This window comes from Trachypithecus francoisi, unplaced genomic scaffold (genome assembly GCF_009764315.1).
Source record: "Trachypithecus francoisi isolate TF-2019V2 unplaced genomic scaffold, Tfra_2.0 Lachesis_group11, whole genome shotgun sequence".
Lineage (NCBI taxonomy): Eukaryota > Metazoa > Chordata > Mammalia > Primates > Cercopithecidae > Trachypithecus > Trachypithecus francoisi.
In genome coordinates this window covers 86,610,109-86,635,319 of record NW_022681456.1, presented here as the reverse complement: position 1 = coordinate 86,635,319, position 25,211 = coordinate 86,610,109, and the positions used below count along the sequence as shown (strand labels likewise).

Genomic DNA, 25,211 nt, shown 5'->3' with positions numbered 1-25,211 from the left:
TCTGCCTGGCCTTGCTCTCTGTCCATGCTCCGTCCATCCCTCAGCGTTCCGATGTGCCGTGCTCTCTGGTCACCAGCCTTCACATCTGTGTTCCCACTGCTTGGAACTCTGTTCTGCTATCTTTGCCAGACTCTTACTGATCCTTTGGGTAACAGCTTAAAAGGTCTTCCTCCAAAAGACTCCTGGCAACACTCTACCTCCGGGGCCCAGACCATGTCAACTTCCCTCCTTCTACCATTCTGTAGTATCACTTACTTTATTTTTAAAACTCTTGCCGTGTTAGGAATTAGTTGTTAAATAGCGTTTGTTTAATGTTTCCATCTAAGCTTCATGAGAGTGGAGCCTGTGTCCTGTTTGCTGTTCAACTCCAGTACCTAGAATAGCATAGTGCCTGGTACCCAATAGGTGCTCAGTCAATTGTTGCTAAGTGGATGAATGAATGAGTGAATGCTGGCTGGGCAGGTGTAGGGGAGCTCATCTCCATTCCTTGAGCCTCCAGTCCAGGAAAGCATCCCTGGGCAGAGGCCACTAGCTTGTCCCCTGAACACAGCACTGGCTGAGGCAGGGCCACCCCTCTTTGAACTCATCACCGACATCATGTCCCCAAGGTTACAATAACTTCCTCTTCGGCCTTTTCCCCCTCTTCTCACCTCTAACCAGCGGAAGAGGTCAAGGGTCACAGCACACTGCCTCCAAAATCAATCAGGTAAACTGTATAGGCAGAACTATCTCTCAGGCTCCAGGGTTTGGTACCCTGCCCACGAGAAACCTCAAATAACAGGAATGTTGAGCCCAGTTCACACGAGAGCAGAGCCTGAGTATTGGGAATGCGCAGGCCCGTCTGTGGCCCGAGGAACCCTGCTTATCTAGTTTCTCAGAATCCCCCCTACGAATCGCCTACAAACTCTGTAAGGCAGAGCCAAGGGCAGTGAGGGGCACCTCAGTATCCACACACCACTGGGGCTCTGCAAATCAGCAAAGTAGGCATTTCCTTCTCTGCCTCTCCTTTTGCTACATCTCCCTTCAGGTTGCCCAGCTGGCCCTCAGCAGGTCTTCATCCTTCACGCTCCCTGCTCCCCAGGTCCCCGAGCTCCTCCTGACCTGGCCCCATACCTGGGGAGACGATGCAGATGGCCATGAGCAGAACATGCTCCTCCTCATGCAAATTCAGCTTCTTCAGTCCCACCTGGAACTTGATGAGGGGCTCAATCAGCTCCAGGTTGTGTCCGGCTGTGAGAGACAATGGCCAGGTACTGTGGGCAGAGCTGAGGAGCCGCCCACCCACCTCCAACCCCATGAGTCGGACCCTCACCCTTCTCTCCCTGTTGGTGCTTAACTCCCTCCCATGTGTCTGATTGGAGCCCAAACCCCAGGAGGGGCGGAGACAGACTCTGGGCGCTGGAAAAGGTGGAGGTGGAGTCCAGGCATACCTTTGGTCACGTCACTGACGCGGTACTTGTAGTCCTGGTTGCCACAGGTCCAGGACATGTCATCCATGGTGAAGGATTCATTGGAGCGTAACATGATGACCTCAATGGCACTTGACTTCAGCAGCACTATCTGGTCCTCAGAGGTGAGGTCTCTGCAGGGGAGGGAGGGAAGGAGGTCAGATTACCAGTCAAGGCCTTCCAGACACACAAATCAGTTTAGTGTTTTGACAGGTATACACCTGCTGGGTGCCAACATGTGCCCTGGGTCTTTCATCGAGGAGCTTGCAGCCTGGGTGGAAGGGACAAGAGTGTTCCTTGAGAGAGAACAGTTCAACACTGTGATCATGTGCCAAGGCCGGAAGTGAAGTAGCTCAGTTACTAAGACAAAGAAAACCCAGAGGCCAAGCAGCCAGAGCTGTGAGGCACAGGAAGACGGAGCCCAGGGAAGCTCCCAGCGTTGAGGCATGAATATGGCGGTCTGCAAAAGGTAGGACCACAGTATCTTCAAAAACACCCAAGTTTTCTCCTCCTCTCCCTCCTCCTGTCTTCCAGTCCTTTTCAGTAGTAAATTCAGCCAGCTCTGTCTCCAGGATGTCTCTCGAGCTGCTGATCTTATTTCCACTCCTACCAGGAGTGCTCTGGTTCAGAGCTCCAGCGTGTTTACCAATAGCCTCTTATGGGAATCTCAGACTTGTGTCTCTCCAGTCTGTCATTCATCTTTCTTACCACTGCTGTAGGTCAATGTCTTCTTGTGCTCAGAAATCCTCACTGACTCTCAAACACCCTAGGTTCAGGCCCATACTCCCTAACTTGGCTCCAACCTCTCATTCCAACTCCCTTTCCCATGGTAAACTCCACCAACCTTCCATTCTAGCGGCATCATGCCACTTCACATTCAGATGCTGTGTGTTCTCACTGTGCCTTTTTTTTTTTTTTCTTGAGACAGGATCTCACTCTGTTGCTGAGGCTGGAGTACAGTGTTATGATCATAGCATGTTATAGCCTCAAACTCCTGGGCTCAAGTGAGTCTCCCATCTCAGCCTTCCAAATAGCTAAGACTACAAGCATGCACCACCATGCTCAGCTAATTTTCTTTTATTATTATTTTTAGAGACAGTGTCCTGTTCTGTCACACAAGCTGGAGTACAACAGAATGACCATGGCTCACTGCAGCCCCAAACTCCTGGGCTTGAGCAATCCTCCTGCCTCAGCCTCCTAAGTAGCTAGGACTACAGATGCCTACCACCACACCTAGCTAACTTTAAAATTTTTTTTTTCTGTAGAGATGGTGTTTCACTATGTGACCCAGGCTGGTCTCAAACTCCTGGCCTCATGTGATCCTCTCATCTTGACCTCCCAAAGCACTGGGGTTATAGGTGTGAGCCACTGTACCCAGCCATCACCATGCCTTTGAGCATACTACAGCTCCAGCCAGGAGTACCTTTCTAATGTTCCATTTTGTTTTTCTGGTCCTGAATCCATTGTGTTTTCCCTTGGAGCCCCGCACCCTCTGACTCTTCAGCACAATTAGGGCCATGTCGTTGTGATGCATTGAACATTGCTGGTGCTCTTATTTTGCCCTTCTCTTCCAGTTCTGCTCTTTACATGCTTGTTTTCTACTTTTTTTTTTTTTTTGAGACAGAGTCTTGCTCTGTTGCCCAGGCTGGAGTGCAGTGGTGCAGTCTTGGCTCACTGCACCCTCCACCTCGCAGGTTCAAGCAATTCTCCTACCTCAGCCTCCTGAGTAGCTGGGATTACAGGCACCCACCACCACGCCTAGCCAATTTTTCTATTTTTAGTAGAGACAGGGTTTCGCCATGTTGGCCAGGCTGGTCTCAAACTCCTGACCTCAGATGATCTGCCCACCTCAGCCTCCCAAAGTGCTGGGATTATGGCATGAGCCACTGCGCCCAGCCACTTGTTTTCTACTCTTATTTGTAAGTTACTTGGGGGCCAGCACCTCCTCTTAATCACCTTACTGTTGCCCACCCAATGATCATTGAGTCCTCAGCACAACAAGAGGATTAATAGAGATGCGTTGATGAGTTGAGAGGCCAATGACTAGTTCCACTATTCTGAGTCATGATTGGGCTTGTCTGAACAATGGCGAGGAAAAGGCAGGGCTCACAAATCAGCTTGCTTCTGGCTTTTACTCTCTTTCTCTTCCTGACTGTCTATTTCCTCCTGGATATCCTGTAGATAGGCTGTCATCCCCTCGATAGCTGCATGTTTGTATATAAAGTCAGGAAGCCGATATTAACTGATGAGAGTGTTGTATCAATGGGTGATAGATGGTGGGGAATGAGAAGCCTTGCATGATCAGGATGTCCAGCAAAGGATCTGTATTGAAAAAAATCACAAAGTGCTAGAGTTGGAGGGCCCCTCTTAGGGGCTCTTAGAGGTGGCTCCTACATAACCTCTGTAGGACTCTCCTAGGGTCAGGGAGCTCAGGGCCTCTGGACACAGCCATGGAGTTGTTTGCGCCGAGATTAATGGCCTCTTCTATTGAGCTACAACCCACGTGATGGTACACTCATTTGTGGTTTACAGTTTTGTACTCAAGAAACCCAGAACCAGACTTCTTCACTAGCCATGGGACTTCCTTCGAACCATAGCTAATGGAGTTTTTTAAAAAGGAAAACTACTTCAGATAGTCTAATGACACAATGTCTAAACATCTCACCATCCTTGTCACTTTTCTCTAGATACTCAATTCACATTTAAAAAACAAAAAGGAACACCATCCCCGTTTTTGATTTGACTCATTATACAAGTAAAACATATTCATTATCAAATCTTTGGAAAATACATAAAAATGTAAAAACAAATTAAAATTGCTCATAACCACACTTCACATTTCAGTGTATTTTCTTCCTGTCTTTTTTTCTTATTTATTTTTCTATTTATTTTAATTTTTTTTTTTTTTTTTTTTGAGACAGAGTCTTGCTCTGTCGCCCAGGCTGGAGTGCAGTGGTGCAATCTCGGCTCACTGCAACCTCTGCCTCCTGGGTTCAAGCAATTCTCCTGCGGAGGAGCTGGGACTACAGGCATGAGCCACCACACCCGGCTAATTTTTGTATTTTTAGTAGAGATGGGGTTTCACCATGTTGGCCAGGCTGGTCTTGAACTCCTGACCTCAAGTGATCTGCCTGCCTCGGCCTCCCAAAGTTCTGGGATTATAGCTGTGAGCTGCCGTGCCTGGCACCTTCCTATCTTTTTTCTATACAAATATATATATATCCACACATATACATAGAGAGAGGGAGTATATCTTTAACATACTGGAGCTTATACTAATTCTTTATCCTACTTCCTATATCACTCAAAATTCTTTAGCCCAGTTCTTAGAGGGTTGCATAATGTTACATCATAACAGTATACTCTAAGTTATTGAACCAGTCTTCCACTTATCTATTTTTGAACATTTTGATTGCTTCCAGTTTTTGCTATCATAGGTAATTCTGGGAGGAATATCTTTATACATAGGCTTTTGTTCAATGCCCCACTCAAACAGATGGCTAGCAGTGAACACACCTTCCATGGGTGCGGACCAGCGAGACTTCAGTGGGATCACTGCTTTTGTGATCCAGACATTCTGCTGCTAGGAACAGAAGCCCAAAACAACCCCAAATGACTGCCGACAGCCTGGAAATACAGGGACTTTCTAAATACAGCTCACAGCCAGGACCAGGGATGATGGCAAGGTGGGAGTAGAGGTGGAGTTACAGGGGAAGCCACAAGAGAGCTTGTTCCACAATGATAGGCACCAACACAGCTCCGTTCCCCCTCCCTCACCTGTGTGACATTTACACCCTCCTCTGTCTTCACGCCTGCAGCCGCTTCTGGGCACCCGAGATGTGACTGGAATTGTGTTGCTGTTTCATCTTTCCCACCCCCACAGGCAGAGCTCGGCCCCTCCCCTCCCGCATTCCCACGGTACCTCCAGCAGGCTTCTAGCAGGGCTCTTATCTCCTTGCAGCAATTGTTTACACGTCTGTCTCTTTCATCAGACACCAAATCCCTGGATGCCAGGGACTGTCTTCTCAACAACTTTTGTCCCTCACAGTTTATGTAAGAAAGCTATTTGTTAAGGCCGGGCGCGGTGGCTCAAGCCTGTAATCCCAGCACTTTGGGAGGCCGAGTCAGGTGGATCACGAGGTCAGGAGATCGAGACCATCCTGGCTAACACGGTGAAACCCCGTCTCTACTAAAAAATACAAAAAACTAGCCGGGCGAGGTGGTGGGCGCCTGTCGTCCCAGCTGCTCGGGAGGCTGAGGCAGGAGAATGGCGTGAACCCGGGAGGCGGAGCTTGCAGTGAGCCGAGATCCGGCCACAGCACTCCAGCCTGGGTGACAGAGCGAGACTCCGTCTCAAAAAAAAAAAAAAAAAAAAAAAAAAAAAAAAAAAGAAAGCTATTTGTTGGATGGATGAAGAAATGAATGTGGAGAAAGGGCACAGCACGAAGGAAGCATGATAACCCCCAGGGCTCTTCCCTGGGTATGGAATGGCAATGAAGGTGAAGGCATTTAGCAGAAAAGGGCAGGGCTGCAGCTGACGTGGCCTGGTCTCTTGTGCACTTTACTTGGCAGTGAAGCCTGGGGGTCCTAAGTCCTGGGATCTAAGGCTGCTCCTGGCCATTTAGATGCTGCTGCTGACGCCACCTCCTCCGTGCGTTTCATTTGCAGTGCCAGCAGGGAGGGAGATTTGTGGGGTGAGACTGAGAGACTAAGGGAGGAGAGGTGGGAGGAGAGAGCAGGCCAAGACCACACTGTAGCGCAGTTCACACCCAGAGCAGCCCATCCAGCCCCGCCCCACGTTGGTCTCATGCCCACATTGGAGACTCATCCTGTGCCCCCACACACCCACACAGAAGTCTCATCCTGGCTTTCCCACACCCTCCGCGCCTGCCTACAGGCAGCAAGATCAAAGCCACCAGGGATGCAGCCACTATTCTTCTATGTCTTGGAACAACAGAACCCCTAAGTGTGGAAAGCAGCAGAACGAGAGAGCTGCTGGGCTGGCCCACGCTGGGCCCAGTTGGAGCCTAGGTTTGGGCTCCAGTCCAGGCTCAGCATCACCTCTGTCCAGCCACAGGGAGTGTCCATACCAGTGTCCCTGCAAGCTCTCTTAGCAAGGCCTGCTCCATTTTCATTGGCATACCTTCTGCTCTGGGACTTCTCAAGTCATACTGAAGACAGAGAAGCAAACCCTAGCATGTTCAGGATCAGTTTAATCCATTTTGCATCAATGGCTGGGCAGCTCCTGTACCTGCCCATATGTACCTCACTTTAGCCATGAGTTGCAAGGACAGACTAGGGGACAGAGGGGAACATGATGAAAGGAAGAGGGCAGACTTCAATTTAACCTCATGAAGAGAAACTGAGAGTAGTACTATTTGTGTCAGGGTCCATGTGGAAGGGCAAGGAATAGGGAACTTGAGCATGGGAGAAAAGTGGAGGCTGGGGTTCCTTAGTGAAGGGGGCAGCATTGGAGTAATCTGATTCAGTGAGTAACTTTCTTTTTAGGACAGCTTTCCTGTGTGTGCAATCTCAGCCCCCATTGGAATCACTGAACCTCAGTACCTGGAAAGGGTCATGAGGGCCCTCTGTCCTACTCCCCACTAGAGCAGGGAAAAATGAAGCCTGTGTAGATGAGAACTGCTGCCTGACATGAGGATGGAAGCGGAGTGCTTCCGTGTTTTTTCCCTAGCCGTTTACACAAAACAAGACTTTGGTATATGTGGAGTTTGCAAACAGTAACGTGAAGCATGGAGGAGGGAGTTGGAACTTGTGCTCTACGGAATGTATTGTCAGTTCCAAGGAAAGGCTCTGAGGGTAAACCCTGTGCTCAGAGCAATGCCTGACTCACATGAGATCTGTCGCTCGCTCCTGCCTGCTTGCCAGAGGGCCCTCGCTCCTATCGCTACAACCAAAATGTGCAATGCGGTAGAAGTGTCTCATCACTGTCTGCCAGTTTTCTTTTCTTCGCCATTTTCACATTAATTCCAGAGGAAGAGCATTGAAAAATTTCTGGTATTTGGGTTGGTGAGAGGCATAAAATAACACAGAGCCAGTTTTCTCAGGGCAGAAACGAACTGGAAAGTTCTGGGTTTAACTCTGTGAATGACCATCATCTCACTGGCAAGGCAGTAATTTAGGAAATAACTGATGGCTTTTCTACACAGCTAAGAGGTTCATAAACGGATATGTGGCACCTCATATCTGTTTCCATCCAGAGCCAGCAATGTTAACTCATTTTCCAGCTCCCCGTATTCCAGCACTGAATCTGAGCATTAGTATCTAGGAAGCATTTTGCTCCTTCTACCGGAAATCCAGCTCTTGCTGCTACTTAAAATGATAATAATATTGCTTAAGATCGATTTACTTCTCTTTCTCAACCATATTGTTTATGTATTTTATGGCAATATGCCAAATGAACTTTTGGGAAGAATTAATATACAAACATACATAAATATAGCCATCTCCCAACACATCTACTAAATGTGTCAGTACTCTATTTTAAGAATATTGGCCGGGCGTAGTGGTTCACGCCTGTAATCCCAGCACTTTGGGAAGCTGAGGCCAGCAGATCACTTGAGGTCAGGAGTTCAAGACCAGCCTGGCCAACATGGTAAAACCCCTTCTCTACTGCTAAAAATACAAAACTAGCTGGGCGTGGTGGTGCATGCCTGTAATTTCAGCTACTTGGGAGGCTAAGGCAGGAGAATTGCTTGAAGCCGGGAGGTAGAGGTTGCAGTGAGTTGAGACTGTGTCATTATACTCCGGCCTGGGCAACAAGAGGGAAAGTCTTGTCTCAAAATAAAATACAAAAAATTAGCCTGGCATGGTGGCATACTCCTGTAGTTCCAGCTACTTGGGAGGCTGAGGCAGGAGAATTGCTTGAACCCGGAAGGTGGAGGTTGCAGTGAGATCACGCCATTGCACTCCAGCCTGGGTGACAAGAGCAAAACTCCATCTCAAACAAGAAAAGGAAAAAAAAGAGTATTAACACTGTATGAGTATTTAAATATAAGTATTATATACACTGTTAGTGTTACAACAATAAAACATGGGAATAAATGAATGAAATTTGTATGCGTGAATTGATAAAGGAGGACCCCTTCTCTAGTAGAACTCCTTATACTTATCTATTTTGGCAAAAAATGTTTCAGTATGGTTAGGAAATGGTCTTTATTTTTTTCTTTTCTGAGACAGGATCTTGCTCTGTTGCCCAGGCTGGAGTGCAGTGGTATAATCATGGCTAACTGCAGCCTTGACCTCCTGGGCTCAAGTGATCCTCCTGCCTCAGCCTTCCTAGTAGGTGGTACTACAGGCGTGTGCCACCACACCCAGCTAATTTATAATTTTTTTTTGTAGAGAAGAGGTCTCACTATGTTGCTCAAGCTGGTCTGGAATTCCTGGGCTGAACTCCTACCTCAGCCTCTCAAAGTGTTGGGATTATAGGCACGTGCCACCACGCTTGGCCAGGAAATGGTCTTTAAATGGTCTTCATTTTGGTGAAGGATGCCGGGGTCATATATGCCAGGAAACCTGTCTTTCTCCAGGATTCCTAGACTGTTTCACAAGTCTACATGGCCAACCCTTCTCCTCTCTATCACTTCATTCTACTCTCAGAGTTGGGGTGTGGAGGAATCATGTCGTTGAATTTAAAGAGATAATATGAGGATGCCAGTCAAGCCAGCTGGAGTAACACAACAGTGAGCTGGGAGTTCTAGGCCTGGCTCTGACATGCTGGCTCCAACACCAGGAAGGGATCCTGGCTGGCCGTTGGACCTTTCTGGGCTTCCATACCATCATCCAGAAAGTGAGGGGATGGACTAGCTCTCCAGTGCTGGCCTACAGAGTAACGCAGGATAGGCTACACTTCATAAATACAGATTTCTGGTCCTACACCAGAGGTTCTGATTTAGCAGGTCTAGGGTAGGGCCTGAATCTCTATTTTAAAGAAGCAATGGAGGCTGGGTGTGGTGGCTCATGCCTGTAATCCCAGCACTTTGGGATGCTGAGGCGGGTGGATCATTTGAGGTCAGGAGTTTGAGACCAGCCTGGCCAACATGGCAAAACTCCGTCTCTACTAAAATAAAAAAATTAGGGCAGGGTGTGATAGCTCACACCTATAATCCCAGTACTTTGGGAGGCCGATGCAGGTAGATCATGAGGTCAGGTGATTGAGAACAGCCTGGCCAACATGGTGAAACCCCGTCTCTACTAAAAATACAAAAATTAGCTGGGCATGGTGGCATGCACCTGTAATCCCAGCTACTTAGGAGGCTGAGGCAGGAGAATCGTTTGAACCTGGGAGGCGGCAGTTGCAGTGAGCCGAGACAGCACCATTGCACTTCAGCCTGGGTGTCAGAGTGAGACTCCGTCTGGAAAAATAAAAATACATACATACATACATACATACATACATTAGCTGGGCATGGTTGTGGGTACCTGTAATCTCAGCTACTTGGGAGGTTGAGGCAGGAGAATCGCTTGAATCTGGGAGCAGAGGTTGCAGTGAGCCGAGATGGCATCACTGCACTCCAGCCTGGGTGACAGAGTGAGACTCCATTTAAAAAAATAAAAAAATAAAAAAAAGGAGTGGTGGATGGGTGATCTCCAGCCCTTCTTATAGCTCAGTCTAGGACTCTGACTCTGTTCCCTAGATATTGCAGAAGTTTCTTACCTGAATCCTGGGATCATCTTAGCAAAGCCAATGACCTTCTGGATGCTGTAACTGACCAGGTCAGCCAGGTGGGGCAGCATGGAAAGCTGGGACAGCTCTAGAGTCAGAGAAGGGTGATCTGAATCTTCTTCACTCAGATCCAGGTTGGAGAAGCTGGACGAGTCCATCATGTCTAGGGGAGATGAGGGAACAGAAGGAGCTATTTAAGGATACTTGGACCAGGACCACTCCTGCCAGCCCCTGCAAAGACCTGGTGTGCCCTGGCAGGAGAGCCAGCTGGGAATCCTGCAGTGACTCCGGAGGTCACCCTTCAGCCCAGGCTTCCCTCTGGGACTCTCTCTGCCTCTTTCAGCAGCATAAGACAGTAAAATCAAAGAGCCAGAGACACTCAGAGCAATGAGACTTCCTCAAGCAGACCGTGTGCTGTTCCTACAGATCTCAATCAGAAATGAATTTGGGACCCATCAACCCATGGAAAAAAATGTTCAACCTTGCTAATGATCAAAGAACTGCGATGTAGAACATCTACACTTTTCACCTATAAACCAGAAACAAAAATGTTTAAATACTGATGCCAGTATTTATAAAGATGCAGGAAATAGGCAATGCCTATGAGGGCTGGGGTGCTAAAGGAGATGTACATTACTGCAGGTAATCTAGAAAGCTATTTGACATTAGTCAAACAATTGTGTGTACTCTTTGACCAGTAATCCCACTTCCTGGAATTCATTGTAAGGGAAAATTTCAGATAAGTGTACATATTTAGCTATAAGTATACTGTTGTCTTACTAAAATGCTGGGAAATAATCCAGATATCCAATGGTAGGGGATTTAGGTACATTATTGTATTCCAAAATACTGTGCAGCCTTTAAAAATTATATTCTGGATGCATACTAAATTGTAAGGAAAAACAATGCAATATTAAAAAAACAAGTCATCAGATTGTATACAGCAAAATTTCTTTTCTGAATGTACATATGTGTTTTTAAAAAAAGAGGCAAGAGATATATTACAGTGCTAACAGTGATTATCTTTGGGTAGCAGGATTAAAATATATATATATATAGTTTATGTTTTCCAAATGTCTAAGATGAACATGTATTACTTTTGTATAATAATTTTTTTTAAATAAAAAGTTTAACTTGTTTGAATTTTTAAATAAATATATGCTATACTGAACATACCACTTGTGGGGAGGGCAGTTTAAGCACCTTGAATCAATGAACTTACAAGAGGGTATCAAAAAACTCCTAAATAGGCAGGGCGCAGTGGCTCATGCCTGTAATCCCAGCACTTTGTGAGGCCAAGGCAGGCAGATCATCTGAGGTCAGGAGTTCGAGACCAGCCTGGCAAACATGGTGAAACCCCATTTCTACTAAAAATACAAAAATTAGCCAGGTGTGGTGGTGGGTGCCTGTAATCCCAGCTACTCTGGAGGCTGAGGCAGGAAAATGGCTTGAACCGGGGAGGCAGAGACTGTGCCACTGCACTCCAGCCTGGGTGACAGAGCAAGATTCTGTCTCAAAACAAAACAAAACACAAACAAAAACAAAAAACAACAACAAAAAGCCTCCTAAATAATATGGAATTACTATTGAAAGCTGAAATACAGAACAACATATGGATTAAACAGACTGGCCTTAACTGATATAAAGAAATATGCTATCACCTGAAAAGAGCAGGAAGGTAAGTACAGAAAAGTGACAAGTGGGAGGGATTCCTACAAGGTGAGGGGCTGGGAGGGTCAGCTGATCATGCGGGGAGCAAGTGTTCTAACTAGTATCTCTGTCCAGGGGCACTGGGACCCTTTCCATCCTGGATCTGGGCACAGATTCATCACTGAGTATGGAATTGCTTTATCTAAGGTTCTGATTGCCTGGAGGGGAAGGTTTTTTCCCATCCCTGCCCTCCTGCAGATCCCAAGCAGAGGACACCAGGGTCAGGTTACGGGTAGAGGGAGGAAGAACAAGAGCAGGGGGCAGATGAGGCAGGGTGACGAAGAGGAAGGAAGAAAAAGGCCACAAGATGGAAAGCATGGGTGGGGTGTGGTGGCTCATGCCTGTAATCTCAGCACTTTGGGAGGCCAAGGGGGCAGATCACAATGTCAGGAGATGGAGACCAGCCTGGCCAACATGGTGAAACCCCATCTCTACTAAAAATACAAAAATTAGCCAGGTGTGGTGGTACGTGCCTATAGTCCCAGCAACTCAGGAGGCTGAGGCAGGAGAATCGCTTGAACCCAGGAGGTGAAGGTTGCAGTGAGCCGAGATCGTGCCACTGCACTTCAGTCTAGGCGACAGAGCAAGACTCCATCTCAAAAAAAGAAAGGAAGGAAAGCGTGATGCCTCCCAGACTCTCAGCTGAGCTGGACGGGACAGGTCCTCCAGGGCCAGAGTGGTCCCCAGAGCTCAGGTGGAAGGTGGGCCGCAATGGGACCAACACATTCTCCTTCCCACTCCAAATTTCACCTTCTGAAGGGCCCAGGATTAAAATATCACTTAAAGGAAGCAGGTCACCTCCAAGGAGGGGGCCATGGGCTGAAGCCTGGCTTAGAGGAAAGAGCATGGGCCTAGGAGCCCGATGCTGTACGGCTGGAATCCCAGCTTGGCCTCTTCCCCAATGTGGGCCCTTGGGCAAGTCACCTCCTTCTGTAACAGAGGGACTGTTTTGAGGACACTGCATGGCACACAGTATGTATGTAAGTTTCTATTAGGGAGCCTTCCACCTCCTTCTATCCGGCAGCCCCAGGGCAGGTGGGGTGGACTCCTCACCCCAGCTCCCTTACTCCATGGAGGACTGAAGTCCTGCTTACCTGGAGAGGTGATATAGTGATCTGAGCAGCAGGAGGAGGAGTCCCCAGAGAAGCTGGGAGTGTGTCTCGTGTTGGGCCTGGAAGGATGGCTCCCTCCACCATCATTCACACGAACTGGAGGCTGGAAGGGAAAGATGGGGTCTCAGACCCACATTTTGGGGTCACCTTCCTACCTTGGTCCTAATCTCTGATAGGAATGGCTTTGAGGAAGGTCTACGGGAAGGCAAAGCCTCTCAGTGCCAGGGGGCAGAGCAGCCTCCGTCCCTACCCCAGTTCTATTCAGGATGTCCCCTGCCCTCTGTCCCTACTCCCTGGGCCCTGGTTCCACTAGTGCTTCTCCTCTGGACCGATTCATCCTCCCAGCAGGCAGACATACCCGGAACTGGCAGAAGTCGGAGTAGGTGGGGTCGTAGGTCTTATGGTGGGCATCCAGCAGGATGGCAATGATGCGCTGCTGCTCCTCAGACAGCTTGGGCCGCAGACTGTCCTTCAAGGCTTCCTCCTCCTTCCGCTTCAGGATCATCTCCCGCTTCCTCTGTACCTCCTCATCTGTCAGGATGACTGTGGGGTGGGAAGGGGAGTCAGGAGGGCCAGCCAGCAGCTCCTCCAGAAAACCTTCCTCCTGTGGTTGTGGGTAAAGGTCCAAGATAGGAGGGGCTTTAACACTCGGGGCTCCCTCGGGGGTCCTCCTGCCACAGGGACTCCCACTCCACTGTGTGAAGAAATATTGGGTTTGCTATGGTGGAAAGGAAGGTACACGCAAGAAGAAGAAAAAGAGGATTTGAGAGGTGGAATGGTCTGCGCTTTAGGGAGTCGGGGGTTCTCAAGAATGAGTTGTGGGACCTTGGGCAAACTCTCTGGGCTTTTGTTCTCTTGTTTGTAAAATGAGAGATTTGAACCAAGGTTACTTTCTTGTACCTTCCTCCATAAAGTGTGTGTGTGTCTGTGTGTGTGTGAGCGTGTTCACATGCAGGTGGGAGAAGTAATAACACCTGCCTCAAAGGATCAACTGATTTGAGAACTGGATGCATGCCTGGCCCAGAGCAGATGCTCACGAAATGTTAGTTCTCATCTCTCCCCTACCCTGATGTTCCATGAACCTGAAGAAGACATCAGAGTGGAGAAAGGATGCCAGAGCTCTCACAGCGCTGGAAGTGAGATGTGGAGAGGACGCCTCTGTGTGGCTATCTCCACATCCAAGTTTCCAGACATGGGACTGTGGAATATAGAAAGACTAGGCCTCTTTGGTTCTCTGCAAAACCACTCCTCCTCCAGCCTGTACGGCCTTGACATTTCTGTCCATGGAAGTTTTCAAGTCCTCTTGAAGGCCCCCAAGGGTGAGGCCTTGCAGCTCTAATCTTGGAAGTTCTCTCCAGCCACTAATCAGGGTGTCGGGCCGTAGAGAGCTCCAACACCACCTGCAGGCTTGTGCCTGCCTCCCTGTGCTGGGGTAGCTGTGGGGGTTGGGGGGATGCTGGGAGAAGAGGTGCCTGGCACAGCGGCTGGGCAAACAGACCTCCTGGCTGTGGCTTGCTGAGCGCTGACGGCAGGAGTGGGCACCGGGGCCCTTGGCCTGTAGCTACTTGCTCGGTGTTGGTGCTGCCAGGGCATCTGCCCACAGAACTGGGGAGTTTCACAAGAGCAGGGAAAGGAACCAGAAGCCCAGGGTGGGTGAGTTCCAGGCTTCAAGAAAGGTCCATTGGCCCAGGTCCTCAGGTAGAGGGAGGACGAGATAAGTTGGTAGGGGGTGAGGAAGGGCCTATGCTGGGTGGGAGTGGACAGCCAGTGCCACAGGCATAGCAGGAAAGCGAGTGTTACTGCAAGAGATGGCGCTTCCCTCCATGGGGAGCCTGGGAGTAGACCACGCCCAGGTGACTGACTTACCTGCCCAAACAGCTGCCAACTCTCCTCCCACAGTGGGTGTCTGCACAGACCCTACCAGGTCAGGCAGGGTGGGAGAGGAAGGGGCAGGGAGCATCCAGGGAAGGCAATGGGGGTAAGCCCTCACTTGGGGAGCCCAAGATTAGGTGTCTTGTCTTTCCTGCTCACCTGGGGACCAGAGGAGTTAGGGAGGCCTGTTTCTGCCAGCCACACCATGGTGTCTACAGGCATGTAGCTCAGCCTGACTGGACTTTGCTGACTTTCCAGTGATTCTGTAAGGCCATTCTTCTGCCCAGATACTTTTCCTGGCCCCTACTGCTGACCACATCCAAACTAAAGTTGGCTTCTTACTAATTTTCCTACTTCATGACTTAGTGCTTCTTGACACAGCCTCTGTTCTGGGCACACTGGCATTGCTGCTGGCCTGGGAACGTGACCTGCTCATACTTGCCCCTGCATTTCCAGTTGTGCTGGGTGCCTGTCCAGCTGGGTCTCCTCTCCCCAATACCTGTATGAGTTCTATCAGTTCTTCAGTGCCTACATCATAGCCATCTTTTTCTGTGAAGCATTTCTTGATTGCCCTGAACTGCACCAAGCCTCGTTTTCTTCTGCTGAGCCTCATTTCCTATGCCTGCTACATATTTAGTCTTTCCCACACACATTGACACCCAATTATCTTCTGCTCTGTAAGACTCATGGTTAGCACAGGTTTCAATTCATTACCTACGGAGGGAGCCCAAGAAGTTCTAGGTCTCTTTCTCTAGATTACAAGTTACTTAAGGGCAGGGTCCATGTCTTACAATTCTTTCTTTCTTTCTCTCTCCTTCCTTCCTTTCTTCCTCCCTCCCTCCCTCCCTCTCTCTCTCTTTCTTTCTTTCTTTCTTTTTTTCTTTCTTTCTTTCATTCTTTCTTTCTTTCGAGACAGAGTCTTGCTCTACTACCCAGGCTGGAGTACAATGGCACCATCTTGGCTCACTGCAACCTCCACCCCCTGGAGTTCTAAGCTATTCTCCTGCCTCAGGCTCCAGGGTACCTGGGTTTATAGGCACACGCCACCACGTCCGGCTAATTTTTTTGTATTTTTAGTAGAGACGGGGTTTCACCATGTTGGCCAGGCTGGTCTCGAACTTCTGACCTCAGGTGATCCACCCGCCTTGGCCTCCCAAAGTGCTGAGATTACAGGCGCGAGCTACCACTCCCGGCCTTTATTTTATAATTCTTATATTTTCCCCATAAAGGCTAGACCGGATGGGCTACCTGGCTGTGGTGTCTGCTCAATAGTCTGACACCAAACATCAAATGCATCCACACAGATTACACCAACTGTGTGCAAATCATTTTCCTGGCTCAGGAAAGGCTAGTGAGTACTCCAGTGCTGCTTGTCTCCTGCAATGTAGGGAATGGCACCTGGCACACCAGAGAGCTGAGCAAAGCTGACCTCTTTTATTGAAACAATTATTATGGAAAGATTTTCAAGACAGAAAACCTTGTAACGGAACACTTTTAACGTCATATAACCTTTCCCTGATGATTCAGAGGTATCATTCTGAATAATTACTGAACATTGCAGGACAAGGTTACGGCCTCGGAGTTCGGAGGCTGTCTGCCCCACGTTGCACAGCTCGGCGTGCTGGGCTTTGGAGTTCTTGGGCTACTTTTCTTGCTTCCAGTGTCCACCTCTCTGTTAAGCTATGCGTTGTCTCTTCTTATTGGTGTCTGCCTCTGGGAGTGTGCCTTTCTACCCCTGAAGACTTACTTTTGATCTTTTGGGAGCTAGAAGTTCCGGTGATCAAGTTTGATGTAATAAACGGAAAATATTCTTAATGCTGGATAGCACATATAGACTTTTTCTATCTATGAGACACTATTCTAAGAGCTTTTTGTATATTAACTCATATATTTAGTCCTCATGACAACCCTTTAAGGCAGGTTATTGTTACTCCCGTTTAGCAGATGAGGGAGCTGAGGCCCAGAGAGGCTTTCTACCTTTCTCAAAGTCACACAGCTAACAGTGGTGAAACTGGTATTTAGACCTGGGCAGTCTGGTTCTGGAGTGGAAGGTCATAACCACTAGCCTCTACTGTGTCTGATTACATCTGGATATAGGCGGACCTTGGCTTTCAGCCATGGAGTTTTGACACACATTATGTTCCAATCCATCTGAAGAGTGTGAAAATAAAATTAAATCACAAAGCTTGTAAATTACCTACTTTAAAGAGACAAAGAAAGTTCAAGTTTAACCCTATAACATGATTCCTCCAAGTCACTTGCATCAAATAGCAACCATCATCTTCTATGCAGGTAATAGAGGAAGAAATGCTGAGATCTAGCAGTTTCAAACAGGCCCAATTCATAAGCCTTCTGCAAGGCAACATTGCTTGAGGACTGAATAAGTCTAAAGTCTTTCACATATGCAAATGCACTGTGATTTATGAAATAATTTGTTTAAAGAGCTTGTTAATTTCATAGGAAACTTCTTATCATTTTTTTCAATGGATTGAACCTAAAATGTCATTACTATCATGTAGGAAGACACTATATAATATATGAAGCCATTGACCTAGAATAAGAGTAAACAGATTCTGAAAGAGTGTTGGACTCTTTGGTGATTAGGTGTCTGAAGTGCATGAGTTTTGGCATATGGACTTTGTAAAACCTACATGGTTGCTCAGAAGCTTTTTTTGACTTCCTTTTAAGCTCCTTGCTCAGTGTGAAATAATTTTGTGCAAGTTATTCCCATGCAAGACATGTTCTCTCCCTAAAGAAGTCAAGATCTGCAACATAAACAATTTGAAAACATTTCAAGATGCCAAGGATGGCCTAAGAACAACCACAGGAAGACGACATAAAATTTTTCCAAATGAATGGCACAGACATGACCAGGTTTGGGAGAATCTTACTGATCTATAGACCTGTGGAAGATATACAGAGAGAAAAAAGCATAATGAGGAGCTAATATTAATTTATTCCACACATTTATTGAGCACCTACCATGTGCCAGGTACTTTGCTAACACCAGGGAGAAAAGACATACGTCTGTAAAAACATCAAACAAGTTACCATAATGTGTGGTTCTGTGCAGGACAGGTATAGTATAAGCAAAAAGCAAGAACTCAGGACATTTCTTGGGTTCCCAGGGTATAAAGTCAACTAAGAATGGAAAACAGAGAAAATGAGTCTTTGGTGGGACCAAGCTCTCTTCAGTCCATCTCTTAGAGCATGTGAAAGTGCCTGGAAATGCATAATGGAGTGAGCTCCGACCCACTGGGGCCACGAGAGGCTGCCTTGGGTGTGGCCCACAAGCCTGAGCTTTGGAAGCAGACAGACCTAGATTAGAATGAATGCTGATACCATCATCTTAATAGCTCAGAGCCATGATATTTTAATTCCTCTGAGCTTCCTCAGCTATTGAAAAAATAAAAGTATTTACATATTTAGGGAGTATTGTGAGAATTTCAGACGAAAATGCAAGTGCCTGACGCGTTATCTGACTCATAGTAGATGGTCAACACACGGGGTTTCTGTCCTCATCCTTTCCCTTCCTGTGCCTCTTCTATGGAAGGCCCATCTTCCTGCCCCGCCATCAGGAGCCTGGGCTTTTAGCTTCCTTCCTGTGGTTTTACTAATATTGAGATACTCAGTTGTCTCTGGGATGCTATGCCTTGGGGACAAAATCCAGCCCAGATAAGAAATGAGCAGCTCTCCCAGGGTTCTGAGGCTGGAGGACTTCACACTGGCAAGGCCTCCTAAAGCTGGGCTAACCTGAAGCTGGTAATGATGTCTCTTCCTGGACGATCTTCCCTTTGGGAAAGTAAAAAGCACCAGGACATTTCTGTTTTAACTGGATCCCCGCTCCACCAACCCATCTGGAACTCAGTACCGTTCCCTGCACTGGGATGAGGAGGGTGGTGTGGTGAGAAGCTGCCTTGGGCATACAGCAGGATGGGGACATAGGACTCCACAGGAGAGAATTAGGCTGGGGTGGGGGTGGCTGACACATAGCGTTGATTTAGGGATGGGATGGGCATCGCTTCTGGGCTGCTGGGTTCCCACGTGGTAGGGTGCTCCTGGGCAGTGCCCTCTGATTTACCCCAGGCTGGTGCTGCTCTTCACCACGGATGCAGCGCTGTCTATGGGGACCAGGAGGCAGGCAGAAGGGGACGTGAAGTCTGATTCTAGTCCCAGCTTGGCTACCAACTTGCTTTCTGATCCCAGTCCTGAGGTCTTTACCTTTCTGAATCTCAGATGATCCTTCTATTCTAAGTCAGTAGGACATCCTCTTCCTCCTGAGGTAGGAGAGGGGCCTCTTGGGCATCAGTGAGCTTGGCCCTGAGGGGAACTCCTGCAGCAGTGCCTTACAAACTGCAGCAGTGGAATCTCGTGCCAGTCTTGGTTAGCTGGAGCTTTAGAAACCAGGCTCCCTGCTTTGCAGAGGCTATCTTCTCTGCGGAGATGGGACTGTGCTGAGCACACCCTGTTGGTGCCCACCCTAATGCCTCACCCTGAGCAGGGCCCACTGAGAATGTGTGTGAAGCCCCATAAGGCACCCAGGCCTCCAGCCTCCACTTCTTACTCTCTTCAGGATAAACACAGGAGCCAGGGCGTGGCAGGGACTAGGGTAGAAGAGATCAGCGTGCCCAGGCCTGCACACTGTGGAGGTGCGGAGAAACCACAGCCCTGGAAATACCTTCCAGGGCTGCCAGTGTTGGCTGGGGAGTCACCAGATGAGGAGGGAGGAATTGTGACCCACAGAAGAGGATCCGAGGTCAAGGCCCAAAGAGGAGGCCCAGGGTGAGGGCCTCAGCTCTGCCTCTGTGTCCCAACAACAGAGACTTTTTATTCCCATTAAGGAAGAAATTTGTTATCCTCTAAGCCCTGTCCTGTGACTCTTCCTCTGTCCCTGACACATCTTCCTGTTACCTGACCTCTCCCCATTCCCCACCACCCCATACGGTCCCATAGCCAGGAGGGTCTGCATCTCAGCAACATCCCCACCCCACTCTGACTCCTCAGACACACAGCTAGGAGGGCCTGCGTTCTGTCCTAGGGCCTGGTGGGGATCTGGATGCAGACAGCAGACAGGAGTGAGCAAGAGAAGGAGAGCAAGGAATGTGTGTGCAGAGGGCACCCATGCCCAGCTGGCCATGCTCCAGCCCAGAGAGGACCTGGCTGGCCCCTCCCAGCATCTGCTGAATTCAGTGGCTACTCTAGTTACCAAATAACTGTCCTAGAGCTCCGATGCAAAGTTCAAGTGTTGTTTTCAGTGGTGGGTCAGAATATCCATGTAAATATGCCACGTTGATCTTCTCCAACCCCAGAGTGGGACAGGAAGCCCTATAGAATCACTCCTCTTTCTCCATCTGGATTCAGAGGGTCGTCCTGGAACCCAATGCGTCCTCTGGCAGACTCTTTCCTCCTGGTCTCTCCCTGGCACAAGCCCTCAAATCTGTTCAAGGCGCCAGAGAGGCTGGGAGGCTGAGGTGGGACAGAACGTGGATGCCAGCTATGCTCTGAATACTAATTCTCCCCATCACTCCTGCCCTTCCCAACCCACAGCAGCCCTCTCTCCCCAAGCCCAGAGGACCTGGGGGTCCTTGACCTCATTCTTCCCTCTCGGTCCAGGTAACAGTGAGCTATGAAAAAAGAATGGCATCCTGGAGGAAGACCCTGACCCAGGAGTAGAAGGGACTCTTGAAGGCAGTGTCCTGCCTCTCCTTCCTCTCAGGCTCCACTCTGGAGGGACCCTTCCAGGGCCTCTGACACCAACACACAGATCCTCGAGAGGTGCACAGGGCCACTGAGTGCATCTGACCCTGGACTTCCAGCTGCCTTGTCACCAGCTGCTGGTGCCATGAGGCCCTGGCCCCAGACGCTGGCAGCTACACAGGAAGGACCAGGCAGACCCTCCGCCCAAACTTGCAGGAGAGTGGCCAAGGCCTTTCCCTGACTCCAGCTCAGGCCCAAACCCCACCCAGCCCCTGGACACTCACACTCCTTCATCATGCCGATGTCCACACAGCGTTTGAGCCGGCAGGCCTGGCAGTGGCGCCGGTTGTCCTTGGTGATGCGGCAGTCACCGTTGAAAGGGCAGGTGAATAGTGCCTTCCGCTTCATGCTTCGCCTGCCGAGAGAGCACACAGCCTGCCCTGGGTCACTGAACTTCTGGCTCCTTGCCCTGTGACCACGGAGACCTGTCTTCTGGGCCCCCTGGTCTCCATTTCTCCAGCAGAGGACGTGGGGCCCACCCCAGCTGCCAGCCACTCTTACCTCTAGGTTGGGCACCAAACGATTCTTACTTCTCCTTTCATTGCCTGCCCAGCTCCCATCATGGCTTGTACTTACTTTTTTTCTTTTAATTTTTGTTTTTTTTTGCGGGAACAGGGTGTTGCTTTGTAGCCCAGGCTGAAGTGCAGTGGCATGATCTCGGCTCACTGCAGTCTAGACCTCCTGGGTTCAAGTAATCCTCCTGCTTCAGCCTCCGGTGTAGCTGGGACTACAGGTGCATACCACCATGCCTGGCTAATTTTTTGATGTTTTTATAAAGATGGGGTCTCACTATGTTGTCCAGGCTAGTCTGAAACTCCTGGGCTGAAGCAATCCCCTCTCCTAGGCCTCCCACAGTGCTGGGATTACAAGTGTGAGCCACTGTGCCCCGATTCTTTTTTTTCTTTTTTGAGATGGAGTCTCGCTCTGTCACCCAGGCTGCAGTGTAGTGGCTCACTCAGCTCATTGAAAGCTCCACCTCCCTGGTTCACACCATTCTCCTGCCTCAGCCTCCTGAATAGCTGGGACTACAGGCGCCCGCCACCACGCCCGGTTAATTTTCTTTTGTATTTTTAGTAGAGATGGGTGGGGTTTCACCGTGTTAGCCAGGATGGTCTCAATCTCCTAACCTCATGATCCACCCGCCTCGGCCTCCCAAAGTGCTGGGATTACAGGCGTGAGCCACCACGCCCGGTCGCACCCCGACTCTTATACTTACTTTTACAGTACTCTGCTCCCCTTCCCATTTTAAAAAATTACACAGGAAATGACGCAAGTGCATTTCCCTAGAAAAAACCTTTTTAAATATTGAAATCTCCAGAGTAGCCAGCATAGTAACATTTAATGAGCTGCTATGAGAAGTAAGGATGCTAGTCTCAGCATGAAGTCTTCTAGAGTCTAGAGACCTGTGACAGGAATAGCTCCAGTTCTGGGGATAGACATGCACATGGAAGGGAGAAAAGGCCCAAACCATAGCTCTAGACATCCCAGAACCTGCCCAGAAATAGAAGGGGCCAGACAAGCAGGTGGAAATCCTGAGGCCTGGCCTTGGATTTTTGAAAGGAAGAGAAAGCAGGAATTCTGCAGGAACAGAAAACTAGAGCTGGGCACGGTGGCTCACGCCTGTAATCCTAGCACTCTGAGAGGCCGAGGTGGGCGGATCATCTGAGGTCAGGAGTTCGAGACTAGCCTGGCCAACATGCCAAAACCCCGTCTCTACTAAAAATACAAAAATTAGTTGGCCATGGTGGTGCATGCCTGTAGTCCCAGCTACTTGGGGTCTGGGGGCTGAGGCAGGAGAATTGCTTGAACCCAGGAGGCAGAGGTTGCAGTGGGCCGAGATCATGCCACTCCACTCTAGCCTGGGCAACCGAGCAAGACCCTCTCTGAAAAAAACAAAAACCCAAAAACAAAAAAACCCAGAAAACTACTAAAGTGTTCTTAGCTAGAAAGGTGGCACCCTTGAGGCCGGGCGTGGTAGCTCAGGCCTGTAATCCCAGCATTTTGGGAGGCCGAGGTGGGTGGATCACGAGGTCAGGAGTTCAAGACCAGCCTGGTCAACATAGTGAAACCCCATCTCTGCTAAAAATACAAAAATTAGCGGGGCACGGTGGCACATGCCTACAGTCCCAGCTACTCGGGAGGCTGAGGCAGGAGAATCGCTTGAATTTGGGAGGTGGCGGTTGTAGTGAGCCGAGATGGCACCACTGCACTCCAGCCTAGGCAACAGAATGAGACTCTGTCTCAAAAGAAAAAAAAAAAAGAAAGAAAAGAAAAGTGGCACCCCTGTAGCCTATGTAAGTTGTGATAGATCCATAAAGTGCGCACAAGTGTGCAAGTTTAAGGGCTCATTTTCCTAATTCGAACATTCTCTCCCACTGCCAGTCATACCACGTGGACTTTGGGAGGCTGCATAAAGGACACCTCCCTGAGGCACGTCCCTAGAGGCTTTTCATCATCCGTGTCCTGAAAGTCCTGTCCTCCTCCCAGCCCCAGCAGAAGTGGGCCCCACTTTTCTGACATAGTTAGTTGGGGAAAGGTGGTGGTGGAATCACCGTCTGCATGAGCAGCAGCATCTTCCAAGGAACTGCTGAGTGTGAAGATGCCTAAGCCTTCCCAGCCAAAGCCCAGCCCAACCATTTCCTTCCTGGAAATGAGCTACTGACGTCTGCTCAGGGACCACGCGTGAGTTAGGATTCTTGGTAAAACATGACTCACTGTTCATGTTCATTAGCACACACACGGGGTTGAGGGCAATCGCACTCATCAATTGACAAGCTTGCTCTAGCAAAGGGACAGCTGGGGACCACACCGACTCAGCCCCCGGGACAGAGAAGAGGTAAGAGTAGGGCTCTGCTGGCAGTCCCAGGCAGGCCTAGACTCTTAGATCCATAAAGGGCCCAAGAGACTGTCAGTGTAACTCCTTCCCTTCATACGTGGGAACACTCAGGTTAAGCAACTTATGGGTGAGGATATTCAGCAAGAAGTGCAGGCTTCTAGGTCTGGAAGTCTTAGGGATCTGAGGCTTAGCCTTTAGCTTCCTGGATTGTTTTCAACCCCAGAAACTTAAAGTGCTCAGTGAAGTTGATGTCCTAAGCAGCCCCAGGTGGCTCAAGGCCAAGAATGACCCAACAATCAAGGAAGCAGCTGCTGTTGGTTTTGGACCCTGACTCTGGTACCCTGCTGTGGCGACCCTCATCACCCCAAGGGGCCTACCGCAGAGCCGGGGTTGTCAGGGAGGTGGAGCAGCACCAGGCTCTCAGGGGCTCCTTAGCTCCAAGTCAAGCCTGCCTCAGGCCCAGTCCTAACCCTGCAGTAGCTAACAAGAAAGAAGTTATACACCAGGCTTTTTTCCATCTTTGTGGAAACAAAAAGCCTTTTGCCTTTCACCTCTATTTGTTTACTGCCGCTTTTCTGGAGGGACAAGAGAATATGGAAGCACCTTGAGAACTGGTAGCATTCCCCAGAAACGAGATACAATCATCCCCACAGGGCACATCTGTGTATTCCAGGACATGAGATTGGTGTCCCTCCCACCAACCTTGTGGTTCTTGAGGCTTCGTCCGTCACCACAAATGCTCAAGCCTCAGAATGCCCGTAATTCTCTAAACTTACTCAAGGACCAGAAGTTTCTATTTCAGAAGAAACTCTCATTTCCTTTTTTTTTTTTTTTTCAACAACCAGGCATTTCGCTCTGGTCGCTGAGGAGCTGCTCTTTCCTCCCACTGGCTGTTTTGTCTGGCTCAGAGCTCTTCCTGTTAAACCTGCAAGGCCATGGGCACCAAGAAGACAGCACATCGTCAGCCTAGCCCAGCCACCACCTCCAGTGATGTGAACCAAAGCCTCTCAGCAGACCGGGCCCAGGGCTGAGAGCTTCCTGAGGCCCCAGGGCCTATCAGGGGCCCCATCTGTCCTTCCCCAGGCTCCAGGGAGCCTGCATTTGACCCTCACTTGGGGGCAGCCCAAGTGGAGCCAGCTGCAGGGTTGCCTGAAAAGAGATTCCAGTGCTTCCCCATCTTTCTCTCATCTTTCTCATGTCGCTTTAAATATGAAGCTCCATCTCAGACGTCTATACACAGGAGGGCTGGAGATTGCCACTCAGCCCCACTTTGCCTGACAACAGGAAAGAGGCTAGGAATGGGAAGAGAAAACAGTGCAGTGCTGAGTTAAGAGAAAGTACTGGGACTGGGCGTGGTGGCGTGAGCACGCCTGCAAGCCTAGCACTTTGGGAGGCTGAGGTGGGCACATGGCTTGAGCTCAGGAGTTCGAGACCAACCTGGTCAACATGGTGAAACCCTGTATAAGATAAAAAAAAAAAAAATTTAGCCAGGCATGGTGGCATGCACCTGTGGTCCCAGCTACTTGGGAGGCTAAGGTGGAAGGATGGCTTAAGCTGGTGAGGTCAAGGCTGCAGTGAACCAAGGTTGCGCCACTGCACTTCAGTGTGGGTGCTGAAGTGAGATCCTAGCTCTAAAAATAAAAAATAAAAGAGAAAGTACTGGGGGTAAAAAAAAAAGTTTGGTGCTCTTGCTTTTGCTTAAGAGTTGTCATATGAAGCCCGAGAACACTGAAAAAGAAGAGAACACCGTTACGTTCTGGAGCATGGGGTCAGTGTTCAGGGTACAGAAAGCT

The 25,211-nt window shown here is 49.2% G+C and overlaps 1 protein-coding gene across 5 annotated transcripts in view; it reads right to left on the bottom strand.

Moving 5' to 3' along the window:
- Positions 1–25,211, bottom strand: part of VDR (vitamin D receptor) — a 63,576-nt gene that overhangs the window by 3,744 nt on the left and 34,621 nt on the right. For all 5 annotated transcript variants that reach the window (XM_033222288.1, XM_033222289.1, XM_033222290.1 and 2 more), the window contains 6 exons: positions 20,807–20,937; positions 13,312–13,496; positions 12,936–13,056; positions 10,123–10,294; positions 1,431–1,582; positions 1,114–1,230 (listed from right to left, as the gene is read on the bottom strand). In XM_033222288.1, the coding sequence (XP_033078179.1) occupies positions 1,114–1,230; positions 1,431–1,582; positions 10,123–10,294; positions 12,936–13,056; positions 13,312–13,496; positions 20,807–20,937 (878 nt within the window). The remainder of the gene's footprint in view (positions 1–1,113; positions 1,231–1,430; positions 1,583–10,122; positions 10,295–12,935; positions 13,057–13,311; positions 13,497–20,806; positions 20,938–25,211) is intronic.